Here is a 19,138-nt window from a genome sequence, read left to right as displayed (position 1 = left end):
AAGGAAGGAGTCAAGGACATCACAGCGATTCCAGATTGGAAAGCTGGGTACACAGCACGGTACATTCACCGAGCCAGAGAAAAGTGGAGGACATGGGGCGCCTGGGTGGCGCAGTCGGTTAGGCGTCCGACTTCAGCCAGGTCACGATCTCGCGGTCCGTGAGTTCGAGCCCCGCGTCAGGCTCTGGGCTGATGGCTCAGAGCCTGGAGCCTGTTTCCGATTCTGTGTCTCCCTCTCTCTCTGCCCCTCCCCCGTTCATGCTCTGTCTCTCTCTGTCCAAAAATAAAAAAAATAAAAAAAAATAAAAAAAAAAAAAAACGTTGAAAAGTGGAGGACAAACAGGACTGGGGGCGGGGGGCGGGGGGCAGGGGGCAGATGACAGACTCCAAGATACTGGCTTGTAACCGAGGCTTCGGCTGCTGTGATACCCAGCACGCTGAACCTGGTCAGCATCTCACAGCACACCCGGCTGAGCTGAATGCACCTTACCCCGGTCCTTTCTCTGGAAGGTCCACCTCAGCTGACAGCGGACTGTAGACGGGAATGCTGACATCGTAGCCTTGCCGGTAAGTCCATGTAGAAAAGCCGCCACCAGCCAATAGAGCCCTGAAAGGAAAGGATTTCGTCAAACAATGAGAAAGGAAGGCCTTCATTCTGATAAGCTCTGTGAGAAGGGATAGAAGAATTGAGTCTTAATATTATCGTATCAACAAAAACTTGTCTACTGGCCCACTTTTCTATAAAGACACAACGCTACGTGTTTTACACTCACGTCTCCTGGACATCAGCTGCATCCTATCCCTGAGTCATTGGCCTTCTTCTGGGGTCCTAGGTAGTCTTTCCTTATTTTCCATTTTATAAAACACATCACAGCCCAGAGGACACCCTCTGAACAGCCCCTCTGCCTCCCTATTCAGATCCCATTCGCCTCTCCCCAAAGTCATTCACAACATTCACGACAGCAGGAATAAACAATAGGTCTGCATGGGAAGACCGTCCGGGGCAGTCACTTACCCACCCTCTGGCCCAAACCTCAGGAGACAGTGGGCACAGAAAGCAGCAGTGACAGCCAAGTATCTGGTCCCATGCAACCGCTGCCCCAGGCAGGCCCTTCAGTGTCGTCCAAGAGCTGCGTGTGGATCATGTAGACTCCACCAGCTCTCGCCATCCATTCCAGCGACTCAGTCCCCATTCAGGAAGCAAGAATCCAGGACGACCTTTACTGCTTCTCCTGCAGTTTGCATGTACTAGCTTTTATTCTCCTTAATTAGAAAGCTGTGAACACACTGCTTTAATTGGATCCAGCAAGTAGTACGGTGACACTTCATCAGAGAGAGGAAGCAGGTGTATATCACACCAACTTTGACTGTTACTCTGTCCCTGGGGCCCCAAACCCATCAAAATCACCTACTGGGGTAGAGTTTTGCCAGTTCCACGCACTGCACCGTCTGAGCCAAAATGTCTGAGCTGAGAAACCACACTTTTTGCAATATTGATTGCTACCAATCCTTTCCCTGCCCTGATGACAGCCTACATTCCCTTCTAACATGACCAGTTTAAGTTCAAAGATTTTCCAACCACCCCTGGAAATCCCAATCTGTTTGTTTAAGCTTTATGAAACCAAGAATTGGTTAGTGAGGTAATGTGCAGGCTAAAAACCTCTCCAGCTGCCAGTCTACTCTGTAAAACTTAATGACTATCCTTAGTACCAACATACGGTCTTATTTTTCCTGATTAGCATTCAGTAATGAATCCATCCAACATGAGTTTGGGCCGGTTCCACAACAGCACGCGGACTGTATGGGGCCCCATGACCTATGCACAGAGAAACAAACATAGATCCAATATGGAGGCACCAGGCAGTCCAGGTAAGCCAGGGTGGTAGGTGGTTAGGTAATTACAGCCACAGCCCCAGAGGAGAGGGGAATGTGTACGTGGCAAGAGAGGAAGCAGGTGTGCATCACACCAACTTTTCCTGTAATTCTGTCCCTGGGGTCCCAACTGTTACTCTGTTCCAGGAGAGTAGGGTGGGGTTATGCACTGGTAGGAGGAAAGCATGCCATGTGAAGCATGGCTTACGTCACACATCATCCACTCAAGATCTCCACTTGTGACCTCGGCAAGAGCCAGGATTGCAATTAGTCAAACAGACCTCACACCAGCCCTGCTGCTGCTAAGACTGCAAGTCCCCATATCGTCTTCTGCCAAGCACTCCATAATATTATAATGGAGACAATACAGTAAGCTTCCCTTGCTTTACAGAACATGTGTTTCACATTGAGGGGAAAGCACAGTTCTGAAAAGCACATTCTGTTTTCCCATTATGTATCCCTAAAATCAGAGATCAGTTCCAAAGCTGCAAGACAGTGAAGAGAAAACTTGCAGCTACACAAGTACTAATCTGATGATCAGACTCGTGGGCCAAGTGTTATGTCACTGAAAGTGTCCTCTAGCATTTTTAGCATGTGCCAGGCTTTTCTGAAGCTATAGGACAGCTCCTCTGTCACCAAGCCACCTGCTTGACTCATGCACTCCACCGTCCCCACTCTCATCTGTCCTCAGATGTTCCCCCAGCTTTCCTCCTATCTGAGTGTCGGCAGGGCCTAAACCCAGTTCGTCTGCAAGGTCAACCTTTGCATGTAATCAGGCCTGCAAATTCCTCAAATACAAAGCTTCAAATTTCATAAAGAAAAAAAACAAAAACAAAAACTGACCAATTCTATTAGTCATCCTTACTTGTTTACTGAATCAAACAAACTGTAAAAACATAAGTGAGACAAGTAGATCTGAACAATGGCTAGATATCTGGTGATATTAGATTCCTATTAACTTTTTAGGTGCAGAAATAGTACTATAGCTATATATATTTTTAAATCCCTTATGCAGAGATTCAAATGGAAATATTTATAGATAAAATGATACAATGTCTGGCATTTGCTTTTTGATAATAGGTGGGGCAGGGGTAGGAGTACAGATGAATGGAGACCAGCCCTGAGATGACGATTACTAAAGGTGGACAGGGGCACACGGGTTCACTGTGCTAGTCTCTTGTATTTATTTTTTATTTTTATTTTTATTTTTTAGAGAGAGAGAGAGAAAGCACAAGCTGGAGGGAGGGACCGAGGGACAGAGAGAGAGAGAGAGAGAGAGAGAGAGAGAGAGAATCTTAAGCAGGCTCCACACTCAGTGTGGAGCCATACACAGGGCCCAATCCAATGACCTGGGATCCTGAGCGGAAATCAAGAGTCGGATGCTCAAGTGACTGAGCCACTCAGGTGCCTCATCATCTCTTCTTTTATATAGGTTTGAAACTTTCCATAACAAGTTAAATAAAGCCCACACAAAGTGGAAATCTGTGAGAGATACGTGCAAAGAAACGATAATAAAAATCCAGGGTAGTAATAATATCACAGAACATATATGAGAAAACAAAGATTAGTAAAGTAAGGCATTGAAGAGGTATAATTTGCTCCCACTTAAAATGGGTGTATACAGAGGTGACTGGGTGGCTCAGTCGGTTAACCCACTGACTCTTGATTTTGGTTCAGGTCATGATCTCATGGCTCATGAGTTTGAGCCCTCTGTCGGGCTCTGTGCTGACAGCATGGAGCCTGCTTGGGATTCTCTCTCCCTCTCTCTCTGCCCCTCCTCCGCTCATGCACGTGCACGTACTCGCTCTCTCTAAACAAACACACATACATGCGTGAAGTGGGCATATATACCGGGGCACCTGGGTGGCCCAGCCAGTTGCACGTCCAACTCTTGATTTCCGCTCAGGTCATGATCTCACAGTTCAGTTGGTGGGTCTGAGCCCCACATCAGGCTCCATGCTGATAGTGTGCAGCCCGCTTGTAATTTTCTCTCTCTCTCTCCCTCTAGCGCTCTCTCTCTCTCTCAAAAAATAAAGAAAACTTTAAAAAATGGGTGTCTCACACACACACACACGTGTATGTATAAACCCATAGGAAAAAGGCTAGAAAAAATCCATAGAACTTAATTATCTTTCGGTAAGGGAGTGAAAATAGAGGAGGGTTTGAAAGCATATTTTTATATTTCACTCTTTATACACTTGCATATTGTTACAATCTTATACAAAGAAAGTATACGTTATCAGGTATATCATGTGTCGGATCTTTAAAAATTGAAAGAGAAATAAAGACAGATTTAAGCAGCACGAAAGATTATATGCTGAGAAGACATTTCCTTCTGTCCTGTTCCTTGCATTTCCCTGGGTCAAATCATTCTCAAATAATCACACCTATGACCTTAGACTTTAGGAGACCCTAAGAAACAGTCTAATCTAGGCTGCCTGCTTTCTAATTTGCAAATAACCTGATACGCAGCTCCTGCTAAAACCAGTGTATATTCATGGCTCTTGCTTCCTCTGAATCCAGGAGCAAGGACAAATGATAAGAAAAACTAACAAAAAATCTGCTCTTCCTTCCTTCCAGAAGACCACCCAGGTCTCAAAACGCAATTTCCCATGTGCAGAGATAAAGGAAGACTAAACAGTGATTCATTATTCATTACTTGCTATAGGATTGCCATAATCACTTACAAAAATACATGCACAGGGAAAAAGATTTAACCTTCCTGATCCTTAACACCTAAGCACTAGCAGGAACTCAAACTTCTTCCTGACCACTTGACACTTTCCTGCAGAGACATAAAACCCCATTTCACATGTGCACTTGATAAAAATAAAATCCTTCTCCCATGCAAATACATATACCAAAATGTCAGCAAAAAGTGCAACGTCCTATATAGAAATAAGGCCTTCTCTATCAAAAATAAACAATTAAAAAAAAAGGGGGGGAGGGGGCGCCTGGATGGCTCAGTCGGTTAAGCATCCAACTTTGGCTCAGGTCATGATCTCGCAGTTAGTGGGTTCAAGTCCTGCATCAGGTTCTGTGCTGACGGCTCAGAGCCTTGGAGCCTGCTTCAGATTCTGTGTCTCCCTTTCTCTCTGCCTCTGCTCATTCTCTCTCTCTCTAAAATAAATAAACATTAAAAATTAAAAAAAAAAAAAAAAGAAAGAAAGAAAGAAGGCCTTCTCAAAATAAACCCAAAACAGCAGGTAGAGACACTGCATTCCTAACAGCTTTTTTTCCCCTTCTCTGTTCCCTAAAGTATTTCTCTTTCCCCGAGCAACCAAATCCATAAAACAGTAGCCCACTCAGGTCTGGCTGGGGCTGAGGGCCAAACCAGGGCTCACCTTGTGTTCGGCTGGTTTCTACCGAATGTGTGTGGCCTGACTGCCCTCTATCGACCAAAATGGTTCCTACACCAAAGGTGAAGAGTGGTCCTGGAGTGTAGGTCTCTTGTAGCATTAACAGTATTTCCAGATAAAAACACAACACTGACCCTATATAATCACATAAAGCGAAAAGAGCTTGGGTTTAATTTTCCAGGGAAAAGTAGTGTTAAGTGCAGATTTTCACAAATGACAACAGTGTCAGCCTCCGGGAAGCTGAGAGCATGGCCGGCCTCGGGTTACTCTCTAACCTTTGCCAGTAACAATCACTTTAAGAATTAAATATCAACCATAATAAAATTACTTTTAAGTGAGTTTTACATAAGTTTACAACAATCCTGTACCTTGAGCACTGCCCGGGAGCCCTACCCTGGGCCTAACATTTCTGCTCTCCTCAAAGCCTTGAATCAAGTACCAGGAGAGGAAGGCCAAGCGGACCTCATTCCCAAGACTTCCAGGAAGCCTCCAGCCCAAGGGGTTCAGCCGCTGTATGAAAGGGCTGACGAGTACAGTACGTGAACTGAGAATCATAATCATGCGATCTCGGCCACCCCGTAACATAAGTGCCGTCAGGAAGGCTTCATCAGGAAGAAAGGAAGGCAAGAAATGGGTGGGGGCGAGGAGAGAAGGGAGCAAGGAAGAGCCCCACTGCCTTAGGCAATGGAGAGTAAATGACAACCAGACTGCCCCCACCCTGTCCTCCGACGTGACGGGCTGTGGGTGTCACTTTCACACCTCCGCACCCCCTTCCCACAGTGAGCTGTGGCTCCACTTTTGGCAAACGCTCCCAAATTCAGACAGAGCACACACAAGCCAATCATGAACCCGGTCTTGGGGGTGGGGGTGCGGCACTAAGGACAGCATAAGTGAGACCGAGAGAAAAAGACAGTTTTTTAAAATGCGATGCTACAGGGGCGCCTGGGTGGTGCAGTCAGTTAAGCCTCCGACTCTTGATCTCAACTCAGGTCATGAGCTCACAGTTCATGGGTTCGGGCCCCACATCAGGCTCTGTGCTGATGGCGTGGAGCCTGCGTGGGACTCTGTTTCTCCTTCTCTCTGCCCCTCCCCCATTTGTGTGCACATTCTCTCTCAAAACAAATAAACACACAAAAACTTTTTATAAATAAATAAATACACTAACTAAAATGCAATGCTACAATGGAAGTTCTGATCGGTTCAACACAACAGATTTAAGTAGCTCAGGTCTCACTACTTCTAGGCCCTGAGGAGGTAAATGCCAAGGGCATTTTTTTTAATTTCACAAACAATTCTGATGACACAGTCCGTCCCACTAGGCTTAGAAAACGACTTCACAGGAAGGAAAGGGTCTTGTATTTCCTTGATCCTCAGAAACCCCTCACAGGGACAACTCCAAATACAGTTACCTGTCTCTGGGGACATCCAGCGCTGTGTTATAATCGGGGGGACCTCCAGGCAACATGTTGAACAGCAGGTGGTTTGTACCTCGATCCCACCTATTAAAAAATTATACACGTAGGGGAATTCACATGTCAACTCCCAAGAAACAAATACAAGGGTCAGTTACTGAATGACAAGCAGCAAATATCCCCAACCCAAAATAGGCCCACTTCTCGGGTATGCAAAGTGAATTCCTAGAAATCCCAAGAGGACATCCCAGGCCACCCTGGTTCCTCAAAAGAAAAACATGGGTGGATGTTTACTTGAAGTATGTCCACTACAGAAGTGCCCATGATTAGGACAACCTGAAAACTATCTGAATGTGCACCATCTGGTTAAAGAAACAAAAAAATATATAAAATACATAAGGCTGGCTTAAATACAGAATGGGACGTGTAAAATGGAATGCTATACAACTCTTAAAATTATATAGTAAAAGAATATGAAATTATGTGGAAACAGATTCATAACATATCAGGGGAGAAAGACAGCGTAAGAATATATAATGTGTAATCCCTTGACAAAATGTGTATGTACACTGAGGTATGCATATATTTCATACAAAAATGAATATTACACGCATACGTATTTATTTTTTATACAAAAGTGACTGGAAGGGGCACCTGGGTGGCTCAGTCGGTTGAGCATCTGACTTCAGCTCAGGTCATGATCTCGTGGTTCGTGAGTCCGGGCCCCCCTTCAGGCTCGCTGCTGTCAGCCTCTCAGCATAGAGCCCGCTTCAGATCCCCTGTCCCCCAGTCTCTCTGCCCCTGCCCTACTCGCACTCTCTCTCTCAAAAAACAAATAAAACATTTTTTAAAAAGTGACCGGAAACATCACAGCAGCATCATGGAACAAACCTTACGTTCTTCTTTTTGCTTCCTTGTATTTTCAGACTTTTTACAGTGAACATGTATTGTGTAAGTAACCAAGAGGGAACATTTAAGCATAAAAGGAAAGGTGTGGGAAGATAAGCCATCCTTAGATTCTAAACTCTGAGATGCTGAGAGCCCACAGCAATAGCACTGATGGCCAAATGCTTTTCACTGGAACACAGGCCAGGTGCTTATGGCGTTGGCCTCGTCCCCCAAGTCAGTCACTCACACGCATGCCCTCCCTCGAGCAAAGAGACAGCAGCTGGAGCCAGATCAAGAGAAGAACCACTCCCTCTCCCTGGCCTTCCCTTTAGTTCCCCAAGGACTGCGCTCCCGTCTGTGAAAGTACTAGCTACCTAGAGAGCTGGGCCAAGGCTTGTGCTGTCTCCTTAATGCGGAGCGTGTTCTGGTTAAGTACGTCGATGGACGGGACGAACAGGCAGGCGCGGCTGATGTCATCGGTGTAGTAGTCACTGTCAGAGATGGCCGTGAGCAGTTCGTTATACTCCCGGGAGATGGTGTTGCTGACTGGGACACCGAAGTCATCCACGTACTTCTTCAGAGAGTAGATGTACACCTTGATTTTGTTCTTTGGGTTGAAGCCACAGCGGTAGACGTCAAAGCACGTGTGCATCCTGCAGCTGAGATCGCCCCGCTCGGGGATGGGGCTGTCGGCGGGCAGCCTGACCACCGGCACGTCCCGGACGCTGCGCTTCTCCACGCTCCAGTCGCTGGAGGACTCGATGGAATGCGGCCAGAACTGGAACATGCCAGTGGCAATGAGGCCCAGGAGGACAATGGAGAAGAGGGTGATGTAGTAGATTCGGTGCTTGCTCTTCATTCTTGGGATGAGGGCAGGACCCCGGATATTGTACTTGACCGACGCACACATAATGACACAGGCAGCCTCTTCCTCACGCTCCTAGTTCCAGGGGGAGAAACGAGAAAAATGAAGTCTTTAGGGTGGCAAATGACTTAGTATACCTATTTCTTTCCCTAAAGTGATTTGATGAAATAACGAAAAGGGATTTTTGACCCTTCTCATAAACATAGGCAAATATATATTTGTGCATTAAATGCTACATGACATATTTAATACTACACATACTAAACATAAATATTGATAAATATAAAAAGAGAACTATAGCCTATAATTATACATACAAGGAAAGCATTAACTGGTAAATGTGTGGGGCCTAGGAAGAGGGGCTCTGACCAAGGAAGAAACATCAAAAGCAGAATAGCTAGATAGTTGTTTTGCTTTGTTTTCTCTAACACTTGCCCAATAGAAACTGATGCTTCATCTAGACAAGCTGACTCTTGGTTATTCTAAAATCTGCTTTCATTCACTTACCCAAGCAGCCCCGGGTGAGCAGGCACCCACCATGCACTGTGCAGGAAACGAGGAGGAAAGCAAAGGCCCCACCTCATGGGAACGGATATTCCACTGGGGGAGGTAAGGCAAAACTCTAACAAAATGCCAAATGTAAAAATATCACTAGGAAAGTATCAATGAAGTGCCAAGGGTTGTTAGAGAAGAAAAGATTAATCTTTAAGTAAAATACACATTGGTGCTGCTGCTTCACAATGAAGGTGACAGATGACACGCTCGGATAGAAGGAAGGAATGAAGAAGAGCACAGGGAGACCGGGAGGAGGGAAGAAAGCTCAATGTGGTGGATCGATTTCCAAAGATTGGTGCCAGCAATCTACATCTTTGAGGGTGCGTGCTGCTTTTCCCATCAAAAGGCAGAATGTGAATCTGGGCTAGCCTCGTGACTTGCTCTGACCAAGAGAATGTGGCAGAAGTGACATTCGAGGGCTTCTGAGCTCAGGCCTTAAGAGACTCCGCAGCGGCTGCTTTTGTCCTCTGGGACTCCGGCTGCCACACCGCAAGGAAGCTGGGCTCCCAGCTGAGGGCAACTGCAGGGAGACCCCAGTGGAAACTCTGTGGAAGAGGTAAGAACCAACCCCAGAATCTGGAGCAAATCCATGGTTGTTACTGTCATTTAAGCCACAACACTTGGGGTTGGTTTGTCATACAGCAATACGTAAATGAAACAGCCAATAACCGTCGCTGACTGATAGAAAATTCTTAGTCCTCAACTGAAAACAGACTTTCATTGTAGATCACAACTTAGGATCCTTACCAGACAAACCTGCCCCATCCGATGCCTAGATACTGTAGGGAGGGCAGAGCCACGTGGGTGGCGCCACGCCTCACAGACCCACGAGGTTACTTCAGTAAGCTACTGTGGCATGCCAAGTGTCAAAGTCCCAGCCTATGAAATGGCCTCATTCCACTCACTGGTCTTGCAGGAAAGCTATTAATAAAAAGGGAAAATAACTGAGGAGTCCACAGACCATCGTAAAGGTTAACAGCCATTTTTACTTTGGCTAAATGGAGCTCTCCCCAACTGCTGCCCAGACCACAAAACTGCCCCCTGCCCAGCTAGCTGAATACCGCCAAGCTTTGAATGCTGTAACCCTTATCAGCTTTTTGGGCAAAATGTAAATAGTCATGAACGACGTCAACTTCCATCTCTTGAGACCATGAGTTAGAACCTAGAAAATTTCCTGGTCACAGACTGATGCACGAAAGTGCACACATTTTAAGCTCAAACATTATCATCATTGGGGAATATACATCAGTCATCCAATATATACTCATTGGGTCCAGGAAGATGGGAGTGATTTCACTTTTTCTGCCATTCTAACAACCAGTTTGCCCCTACTCCCTACCACTGCCAGCCCCGCCCCCCCCCCCCCCCCCCCCCCGTAGCTTTCTTGCCACACTCTTGGGTCTCTGCGCGACTTAGAAGACAGGAAGTTTCAGGACAAATGTGTGCCAGGAGCCAGCTGCACGCTCCACGGCCTTCACTGCCGCAAGTTAGAACGTCCCACAGGCTCTCCGGGTGTATTTACAGCCTGAATCAGTGGTTCTCGAACACCCAACGGGTGAGAATCACAGAGACCGCTTGTTACAAAACAGTCCTTGGCCCCAGTGCGGGAGCTTTGTATTAGCAGGTCTAAAATAGGGTCATAGAATCTGTCAGTTTAGCAGGCTCCTCGGTGTTTATTTTGTGCAAACAGGTTTGAAGTCTTTACTGAAATTAAACAAACCAATTTAACACAGTGGCTTTCAAGGTTTTTTTTTTTTTTTAACTAAAACCTGCCATAAGAAATGCATTTTACATTTTATATTGACCCAGTACAGACACAGGTGTGTGCATGTGTGTGTGTGTGTGTGTGTGTTTGTATTTGAAATAAAAGCTTGACAAAACATTTAATCTTAGTATACAGCACTAGCCATAGAATATGTAATGAATACTAAATTTTTTCCATTGCTATTCTACTGCTTTTGTTAAAATTCTGGCCTTACCTACTAGATCAGTTCAATCAGCCAATAATTTAGACACCCATAGTTTAGAAAAAAACTGATTTCATATGTAACAAAAGTGGGATTAATGGAACAAAAATAGAATCCACACATGAGCTTACAAATGTTCACAAGTTACAGACTATGAGAAAGGCACTATCACAACAAAATAAACCTAAGTAGAAGGAAGTAATAAAAACACAGTAATTAACTAATTAAACAAAACAGAAAGCATCAACAAAGCTAAAGTTTGCTTTTTTAAAAAAATGAATAAAATTGACATCTGATATAATTCTGGTAGGATTAATCAAGATAAAGAGGAAAAAAGCACAAATAAATATCTAGAATGAAAAGGGGAACATAACTCGAAATGCTGCCTGGATTTAAAAGATAAGATGATATCAATAAACTTACGCCAAGGTATTTGAAAACTTAGATGAACTAGAAAAATTCTTTAGAAATATAATTTCTTGGGGCACCTGAATGGCTCAGTCGGTTGGGCGTCCGATATTTGGCTCAGGTCATGATCTCATGGTTTGTGAGTTCAAGCCCCACGTCGGGCTCTGTGCTGACAGCTCAGAGCTTGGAGCCTGTTTCGGATTCTGTGTCTCCCTCTCTCTCTGCCCCTTAGCCGCTTACACTCTGTCTCTTGCATTGTCTCAAAAATAAACAAACATTGGGGCGCCTGGGTGGCGCAGTTGGTTAAGCGTCCGACTTCAGCCAGGTCACGATCTCGCGGTCTGTGAGTTCGAGCCCCGCGTCGGGCTCTGGGCTGATGGCTCAGAGCCTGGAGCCTGTTTCCGATTCTGTGTCTCCCTCTCTCTCTGGCCCTCCCCCGTTCATGCTCTGTCTCTCTCTGTCCCAAAAATAAATAAACGTTGAAAAAAAAAATAAATAAACAAACATTTAAAAAAATTTTTTAATATAATTTCCCCGGGGGCGTCTGGGTGGCTCAAGTCAGTTGAGTGTCTGACTTCGGCTCTAGCCATGATCTCGCAGTTCATGAGTTTCAGCACAGAGACTGCTTCTGATCCTCTGTCCCCTTCTCTCTCTGCATCTCCCCCGTTTGTGCTCTCTTTCAAAAATAAATAAAACCTTAAAAAAAAAAATCACACACACACACACACACACACACACACATATATATATATATAAATTTAATTTATATATAAAATTTAATTTTCCAGGGCACCTGGGTGGCTCAGTTGGTTGGGGCATCTGACTCTTGATTTTGGCTCAGGTCATGATCTCATGGTTTGTGGGTTTGAGCACCACACTGGGCTCTGCACTGACAGTGTGGAACCTGCTTGGGATTCTCTCTCCCCCTCTCTCTCTGTCCCTCCCCTGCTCATTCTCTCTCTCTCAAAATAAACATTTAAAAAAAATATATATATATATATATATATATATATATATATATATATATAATTTTTCAGGGAGAAACAGCAAACCTGAATATTTGTATAACATTAAAGAAATCAAATCAAAGCTTTAAAAATCTTCCTAGAAAGCAAATCCTAGGCCCAGAAGATTTCCCAAGTTTTACTACACATTCAAGAAATAATTCCAATTTTACACAAATAAGTTCCAAGTTCAGAAAAAAGGTGAAAACATTCCCCAGCTTATATTAGGAGACTAGTATAACCTTAATACCAAAATCTCACACAGGTGGATTTCCAGGTATGTCTGAGGGCTCCCCACAATCCTTTCAAAGGCCCTGAAGTGTTTTTATAATAATACTGGTAAGATTTTTTCACTTTCATTTTTGAGGCCATGTGATCCATGGTATTGCAAAGACTGCAGAAATAGGTATGAGAATCCAGCTGTCTTCTGATAAGTTTTTCCTAATATAATGAAAGATACCAACTCACAGATTCAAGATCTCAAGTCCAAGCAGAATATATACAAAGAAAACCCCACCTACGTATGTCAAAGTAAAACTACTGAAAAGAAAGCCAAAGAAAAATGTTAAAAGCGGCCAGAGGGGAGAAAAATCTGTCCAAGGTAGATTAAAAAGCTACACATTACAGGCAAAACTATAAAATACTTAGAACAGAGATCTCTACGGCTTCTGAGCAGAGAACGATTTCTAAAACAAAATACAAAAAAGTGCAAACCATAAAAAGATAAAATGATAAATTCTGTGTCACAATTAAGAATTTTTGTTCATCGGGTTGCCTGGGTGGCTCAGTTGGTTAAGCGACCAAGTCTTGGTTGCGGTTCGTGGGTACGAGCCCCATGTCGGGATCTGCACTAAAAGTGTGGAGCCTGCTTGGGATTCTCTCTCTCTCTTTCCCTCTCTCTCTCTGCCCTTCCCCTGCTCACTCTCTCTGTCTCCTCTCTCTCAATAAATAAATAGTTTTTTGTAAAAAAAGGACACCATAAGTTAAAAGACAATCAATAAACTAGTAGATACCTGCAATACATATAACTAGCAATGAGAATAAAGAATGCCTACAAAACAAGAAAAACAAAACAAACAAAAAATAGAAAAACAGACAAAAGACAAACAGGAATTTCACAGAGGAGGAAACAAAACCAGCACATCAACTTTGGAGAAACACGTTTAGTCTCATTGATCAGGGAAAGTACAACCACAATGAGACACCATCTACCCACGAGCGCAAGAAGTATAAGAATCAAACACACCACCCAGTGCTGGCAGGGACCTGGCACATCCTGGTAGGAATGTGAACAGGCTCCAGAGTCCCAGGTGGTCAGCATAAGGGCTGGAGAGAAGAGGAGCTAATGCTCCTGCGTTAGAGTCCTAGGCATCACATTTTGCTTCTACTCGTCAGTTTGGTCCCTCTGCCCCCCGCCCCCCCCCCAAAAAAGAACCAGAGACAAGGATGGGGGTGCAGGTCGTTTACTTACTTGGAAGGTGACCCCAGAAAGCCAGAGCGGCTATCAAGAAGAGACAGGGAACCAGGGAAAGCCAATAAGAGGTGCGTGATTTAAACCGGTCACTGCGGTGGGCAACAGGGACTCTAGGAGGGTTGGGAAGCCTTTAAGAATCATGTAGACTACACCTTCTGTCCCTCAGAAGGATGAGAGCCCAAGGCATTTATCTCCCAACTCCTGCACACTACTGCTTGAGGGTTGCCTGGTATTATTATCAGCTCATACTCTGTACTCAACAACCCCCAAAATATCTGGATACTATCCTTTCTTTGATGTACGTCAGTCTGATACAGAGCTGCAGTTTCTTGAGGAAGGACTGGGTGAACCTCTGTCTATATTTGCAGGGATGCTGCAAAGTCCTCTTCAAAGAGATCCAGCCTCCCCCTCAATACATAGGATATGGGTCTGAGCTCATGTCGGAAAACAGGATTTTTCCATTGCAACAGCTGACATCAGGCTTCTGTTTGCCCACTCTTGGGTTGTTGTTTTTTTCGGGGTTTTTTTTCTGGTAAAACAAGTCAAGCGATACCCTAGTTGGCCGCCCATCTATACCGCCCTCAAGAATACCATACTCTAGGGGCGCCTGGGTGGCTCAGTCAGTTGAGCATCTGACTTCGGCTCAGGTCACAATCTCGTGGTTCACGAGTGGGCTCTGTGCTGACAGCTCAGAGCCTGGAGCCTGCTTCACCTTCTGTGTCTCCCTGTCTGTCCGTCCCTCCCCACCTCGTACCCTGTCTCTCTCTCTCTCAAAAATAAATGAAACGTTAAAAAATAATTAAAAAAAGAAAAAAAGAAGACCATACTCTTTTAGCATCACAGAAGACACATAGGTTACAATTTGGGCTTTATATCCCACTATGAGTATTGGTCTAGCATGTCACTGATGGTTAGTGCCAGCACCTCTGCTACTTCAGAATCCTATCATGCTCACAGATCCTCAGGAACCCAATTCCATGTCACACCTTCTGGAGTCAATTCTGGCCCGCAGGGGACAACCAACACCAAGCTTCTCAAAGATGCTGGCCTCCTCTGGGTGTCCACGTTACCAGAGAGAAGGGAGTGAGCCCTCCTGGGAACACCAGCCTCAAGCAATAAATCAATTTCAAATCTCCACTTCCCTATGCCCCTGATAACTTCCTCAACACCTGCCAAGACAGCTCTGGCGTCTCCACCTCCTTTACCATAGGCCAGGCCCTACCGGCACCACCGACATTTTGAGCCAGGTCATCCTTTCCTGCGGGGAGGCAGAAACAACCCCCAGTTGTGACGACCCACCACATATCCGGATTGCCAAACATCCCCTGGGGAGGCCGAGTCACCCCTAGCTGAGAACCAGTGGTGCCGATCACTGTCACGTTCAAGTTCCAGCAGATTGGCTCCAGTTGCTCTTGCAAGATCATTAAATCCTGAATCCTGAGGGAACACTCCCAAAGCAACACAGCCTGTCCCAAGCGGCTTTACAGGCCACCACTAGCCCGCTCTTCACCTAGCGACCTCCAGACTCACTCCCACGCGTGCGCCCCCAGCTCCTGCTCCTGCCTGTGAGCCAGGTCCTATAGCTCATTCGGTACAAAAGCTATTTCTCCAGTAGCAGGGACTGTCCTTGCCCACTCGGGCAATGCTGAGATCTGGTGAAGGGGGAGGCAGATCTTGAGGAGGATATATACCATCCTGCAAGGCAACGGCCTTAAGCGAGGTCTTTGCAGAGTGTCCGAAGAGCAGTGGATCCTTCCGCTGGCCCAGGGGATCCAGGGAAACCCGGGGCTTCAAAGTTCTCAGCGCTTCTACCAAACATCTCCACCCTGGTCTCACCCGGTCTCGCTTTAGCAGCGGCCGCCTGCCAAGGCTGTGCATTCGGCCTCCCCTGCAGTTCTGCCATGATGATGATGATTAAGCTCTGGGGCTGATTTTCAACAGCCTGCCCTCCAGCTGCAGGAGATGCCGCCACAGAGCCTTCTGTCGCTCACGGTGTATCCTGAGTTGGTATCTGGCTGACGTGAGCCAGACCTTACCTCAAGGCTCCCGGGAAGAAGGCAAGAGACAGCCAGCTCCGCCGGCCTTATCATTACCGTTGTCCACATACTGCTCAAATGTTAGAGCCACTGTAGTAGCCACTGCTTCCCCTTCTACCTGAATCGCATCCCTCCCACCGCCGGCAAGTCACGTAACTGTGATGCCAGAGAGTACCAGTGGTTCCCAACACCAGCAGAGGGGTCCTCGCTGCCATCTGAGGGTGAAGGGTTCCAGTTTCACAATACTCTTCTCATCAGGGCTGGCTTTCTAGAGCCACTTCTCGTACTATCTGTCTTCAGTTTATGTTCTGCCAAACTAAGAAAAAAAAAAAAAAAAACTTGAAAGCAGGTAGCTGGCAGAAGGGGAGTCCATAGAGCCAGACTGAGGGACAAAGGAGAGGAGTCAGGGAAGGACAGAAAGCCATCAGGGTTACCGCACTGAGCTGGGAAATGGGCTTCTGTCCTCTGCAGAAGGATCCATCTGCGGGACTATACAGAACACACCTCCGAACTGTCTCTTTAAAGGATCAGAAGCTATGGCATTTATCCACTGGAGCCCATCCCCCAGTGGCTGAGGGCTATTCCAAGATATAAACTCACATCTCCAAGGTATGCCCTGCACAGGCTAAGCGAGCTCCCACAAGTTTTTGCCAAATAGCTAACAGATACGGTGAGTGCTTGAGGTAGAATAAAAACTATTTTAAAATGAGGGGGAAAGTCTTAAATGAAAAAGGAAAGGAAAGGATGAGAGATAGAGCGAAAAAGTCCCTTACTCAGTGGTGTTTCAGAAACAGAGAACCTTCTTGGTGAGCATCCACGCACCTTTTACTGACCTCATCACAGTATCTGCCACGTTATATAAAATATTTGCAAGTCTGGGGCACCTGGGTGGCTCAGTCGGTTAAGCATCCAACGTCGGCTCAGGTCACGATCTCACAGTCCGTGAGTTCGAGCCCGGCATCAGGCTCTGTGCTGACAGCTCAGAGCCTGGAGCCTGCTTCGGATTCTGTGTCCCCCTCTCTCTCTGCCCCTCCCCTTGCTCATGCTCTCTCTCTCAAAAATAAATAAACATTTAAAAAAATAAAAATAAATATTTGCCAGTCTCTTCTACTGGTTGTCATGTTCTTGTAGTCAGTTTCCACACACTGAAGCTCAGAAAGATGTATTCCCCAAAACCATCATCCAAGAGAACAAGTAATAATGTTTCCATCCAAAGAGGACACTCACTACCACCACCATGTCCAAAGCTCCTGACGCTGGGCTTCTCGGAAGACAACAGACTGAAAGGAGGCTTCTGCTAAGTAATGTTCCACGTAATACCAGAACCCAGATGAAACAAGAATTGCATAACAAAACCCTACAAACTTTATCTTCCTTAAAACATATCAAACCTGTCCCTGCAAAACACTGGAATCATCTGGCTAGCTGTCAAGCACTGACTCACTGGAAAAATCTTTTAACTCCACTCTAATGTCACGATGAGCTGCATTTTCTGTTCCTGGAATTATTTATTCCTAAAATTTGCCTGAAAAACCCTTTCCTTGGTGCTTCAGGCTATATCCAATCCACTTAGTCCAATGCTTTGAGTCACAATCCCCGGTCTTAACCTTTTTAGAAAAGCCCTCACAACTGAACTCCCAGGGCCACTGCTACACCGGAACTCAACCCAACAGTGCCTGAAAACAAAGGAACCAAATACTAGCAAAGGTAGGAAAATCTGCAATTCACTGCCTTACCGGATAGGGTCCTTTATAATTAACGCTATATTATGGCTAGCCATCCCTAAAAATGGTGACATTTTCAAGGGGGAATAAAAAGTGCTTCTTTGTGGGAATTATAATACAGTGCATACACTAATAACTAAACTTTATTGAGGACTTACTACACGCTACAATCTGTTTTAAGCATTTTGTATTAATCTTTCTAACAGTGCCACCTGACAAGCTATTATTATCCTCATTTTACAGACAGGGAAAGTGCAACGGGAAGCATAAGTAACTTGCACGGTGTCACAAAACTAGAAAATGCCAAGGCTAGGATTTGGAGGATGGTAGTCTGGCTCCGGAGCCTGAGCTCTCAAACCCCATGCCTCCCCTAATTACCTTTAACACCCTAGGTTAGATCTACCTTTTTCACTCAATTAGCAAAGCCAGCATAACTTGACGGACCCAAACCTATCCATACCCAGCATATGCAGCCAAAAGGCTTAAGTCAGCGGAAGTGAGAAATGCTGGAAACGGACTCATATACTACCGCGAATAGCCTGTGAGCCCTGAAATTTACAAACCAAGTCCAATGTAAGTCCTTAGAGCACTCAACTGACTTCCAAGAATTAAAACTGGCATGTTTCTATTTCAAGGAATCTTCAGACAAGGAGCAAGTCAAGGACGCTTCCAGATTAGCAACTCCCAGTAAGTTACACCAAGCAATCATGTGAATCTCGAAACTGTACACACAGATCTGGTTCCCACCGCCAGTAGTAAACCTCCAAACGCCTCTGAGCTTCGAGCCGATGCCCAAACTCAGGGCATCTTTGGCCACCTTCCCCACCAGTCTTTCCGCGCACCAGAACCTGCCGGGATGCCACAGGCCACGGGAGAGCCCAGCGCTCCAGAAGGCGCCGCGTACGGAAGCAGATCTCCGCAGCTCGCGGGACGGAGGTGGCAGCGGGATGGCAGAGGTCACCGCGCAGGATGCGCCCTCTCTTTTCGGGGTCCGGAAAGAGAGGAAAGGGGCCGGCGGGGCAGGCGTGGGCAAGGGAGACAGGTGGGCACCCAAGCGCGGGGCGGGCCAGGGGAGCGACGAGAAGGCGGTGCGGAAATCAAAGCGCTCCCACAGCTGGAGAAGTAACGAGCGGCCCCGGCGGGGGTGGGGTCGCCTCTCACCGCCTTCAGGCCTCCGCGCGGCCCGCGGTTCCCGGCGGCCCGGCCCGACTCTGCCGCTGCCACCGAGGCCCTTCCGAGCCGCGCTTACCTCGGCCACGGTTGCCTCCCGCTCGGCCCCGCGCTCGGTCACCGGCGCATGCCGCGGGGCGCGGGCCACGGCCGCCCAGGAGGAGTCGCGCCGAGTCGCCGGCCGCCACCGCCGGCGCCGGGTCTGCGCAAGCGAGCGGGGAGCGAGGCGCCAGCGACCGGGCTTGGTGACGCCTGACACCGAGCTCACTGCGCATGCGGGAGCGGCCGGGCCCGCGCCCCCTGCTGGACAGGAGGAGTCAGGGCACCGCTTAGGATGTCTCCCTGGCAGGCACGCGCAGCTCAGGCTCCATCCTGAAACTCTCACGCAAAGACCCGCAGGCTCAT

General features: G+C 46.6%; 1 protein-coding gene across 3 annotated transcripts in view; it reads right to left on the bottom strand.

Annotated features, from left to right (window-relative positions):
• Nucleotides 1-18,944, bottom strand: part of EXT2 (exostosin glycosyltransferase 2) — a 144,429-nt gene extending 125,485 nt beyond the window's left edge. Inside the window, exons 1-4 of one of the 3 annotated variants that reach the window (XM_023239782.2) lie at nt 18,813-18,944; nt 7,905-8,470; nt 6,640-6,729; nt 490-606 (exon numbers count right to left, since the gene is read on the bottom strand). In XM_023239782.2, the coding sequence (XP_023095550.2) occupies nt 490-606; nt 6,640-6,729; nt 7,905-8,440 (743 nt within the window). In that variant the 5' untranslated portion in view covers nt 8,441-8,470; nt 18,813-18,944. Of the gene's footprint in view, nt 1-489; nt 607-6,639; nt 6,730-7,904; nt 8,471-9,697; nt 9,849-18,812 lie in introns of those variants that run through there. The other 2 variants (XM_019812301.3, XM_019812300.3) reach the window with 2 other exon arrangements.
• Nucleotides 18,945-19,138: the final 194 nt, after the last annotated feature.

This window comes from Felis catus, chromosome D1 (assembly GCF_018350175.1).
Source record: "Felis catus isolate Fca126 chromosome D1, F.catus_Fca126_mat1.0, whole genome shotgun sequence".
Classification (NCBI taxonomy): domain Eukaryota; kingdom Metazoa; phylum Chordata; class Mammalia; order Carnivora; family Felidae; genus Felis; species Felis catus.
This window is presented reverse-complemented; position numbering and strand designations above follow the sequence as displayed.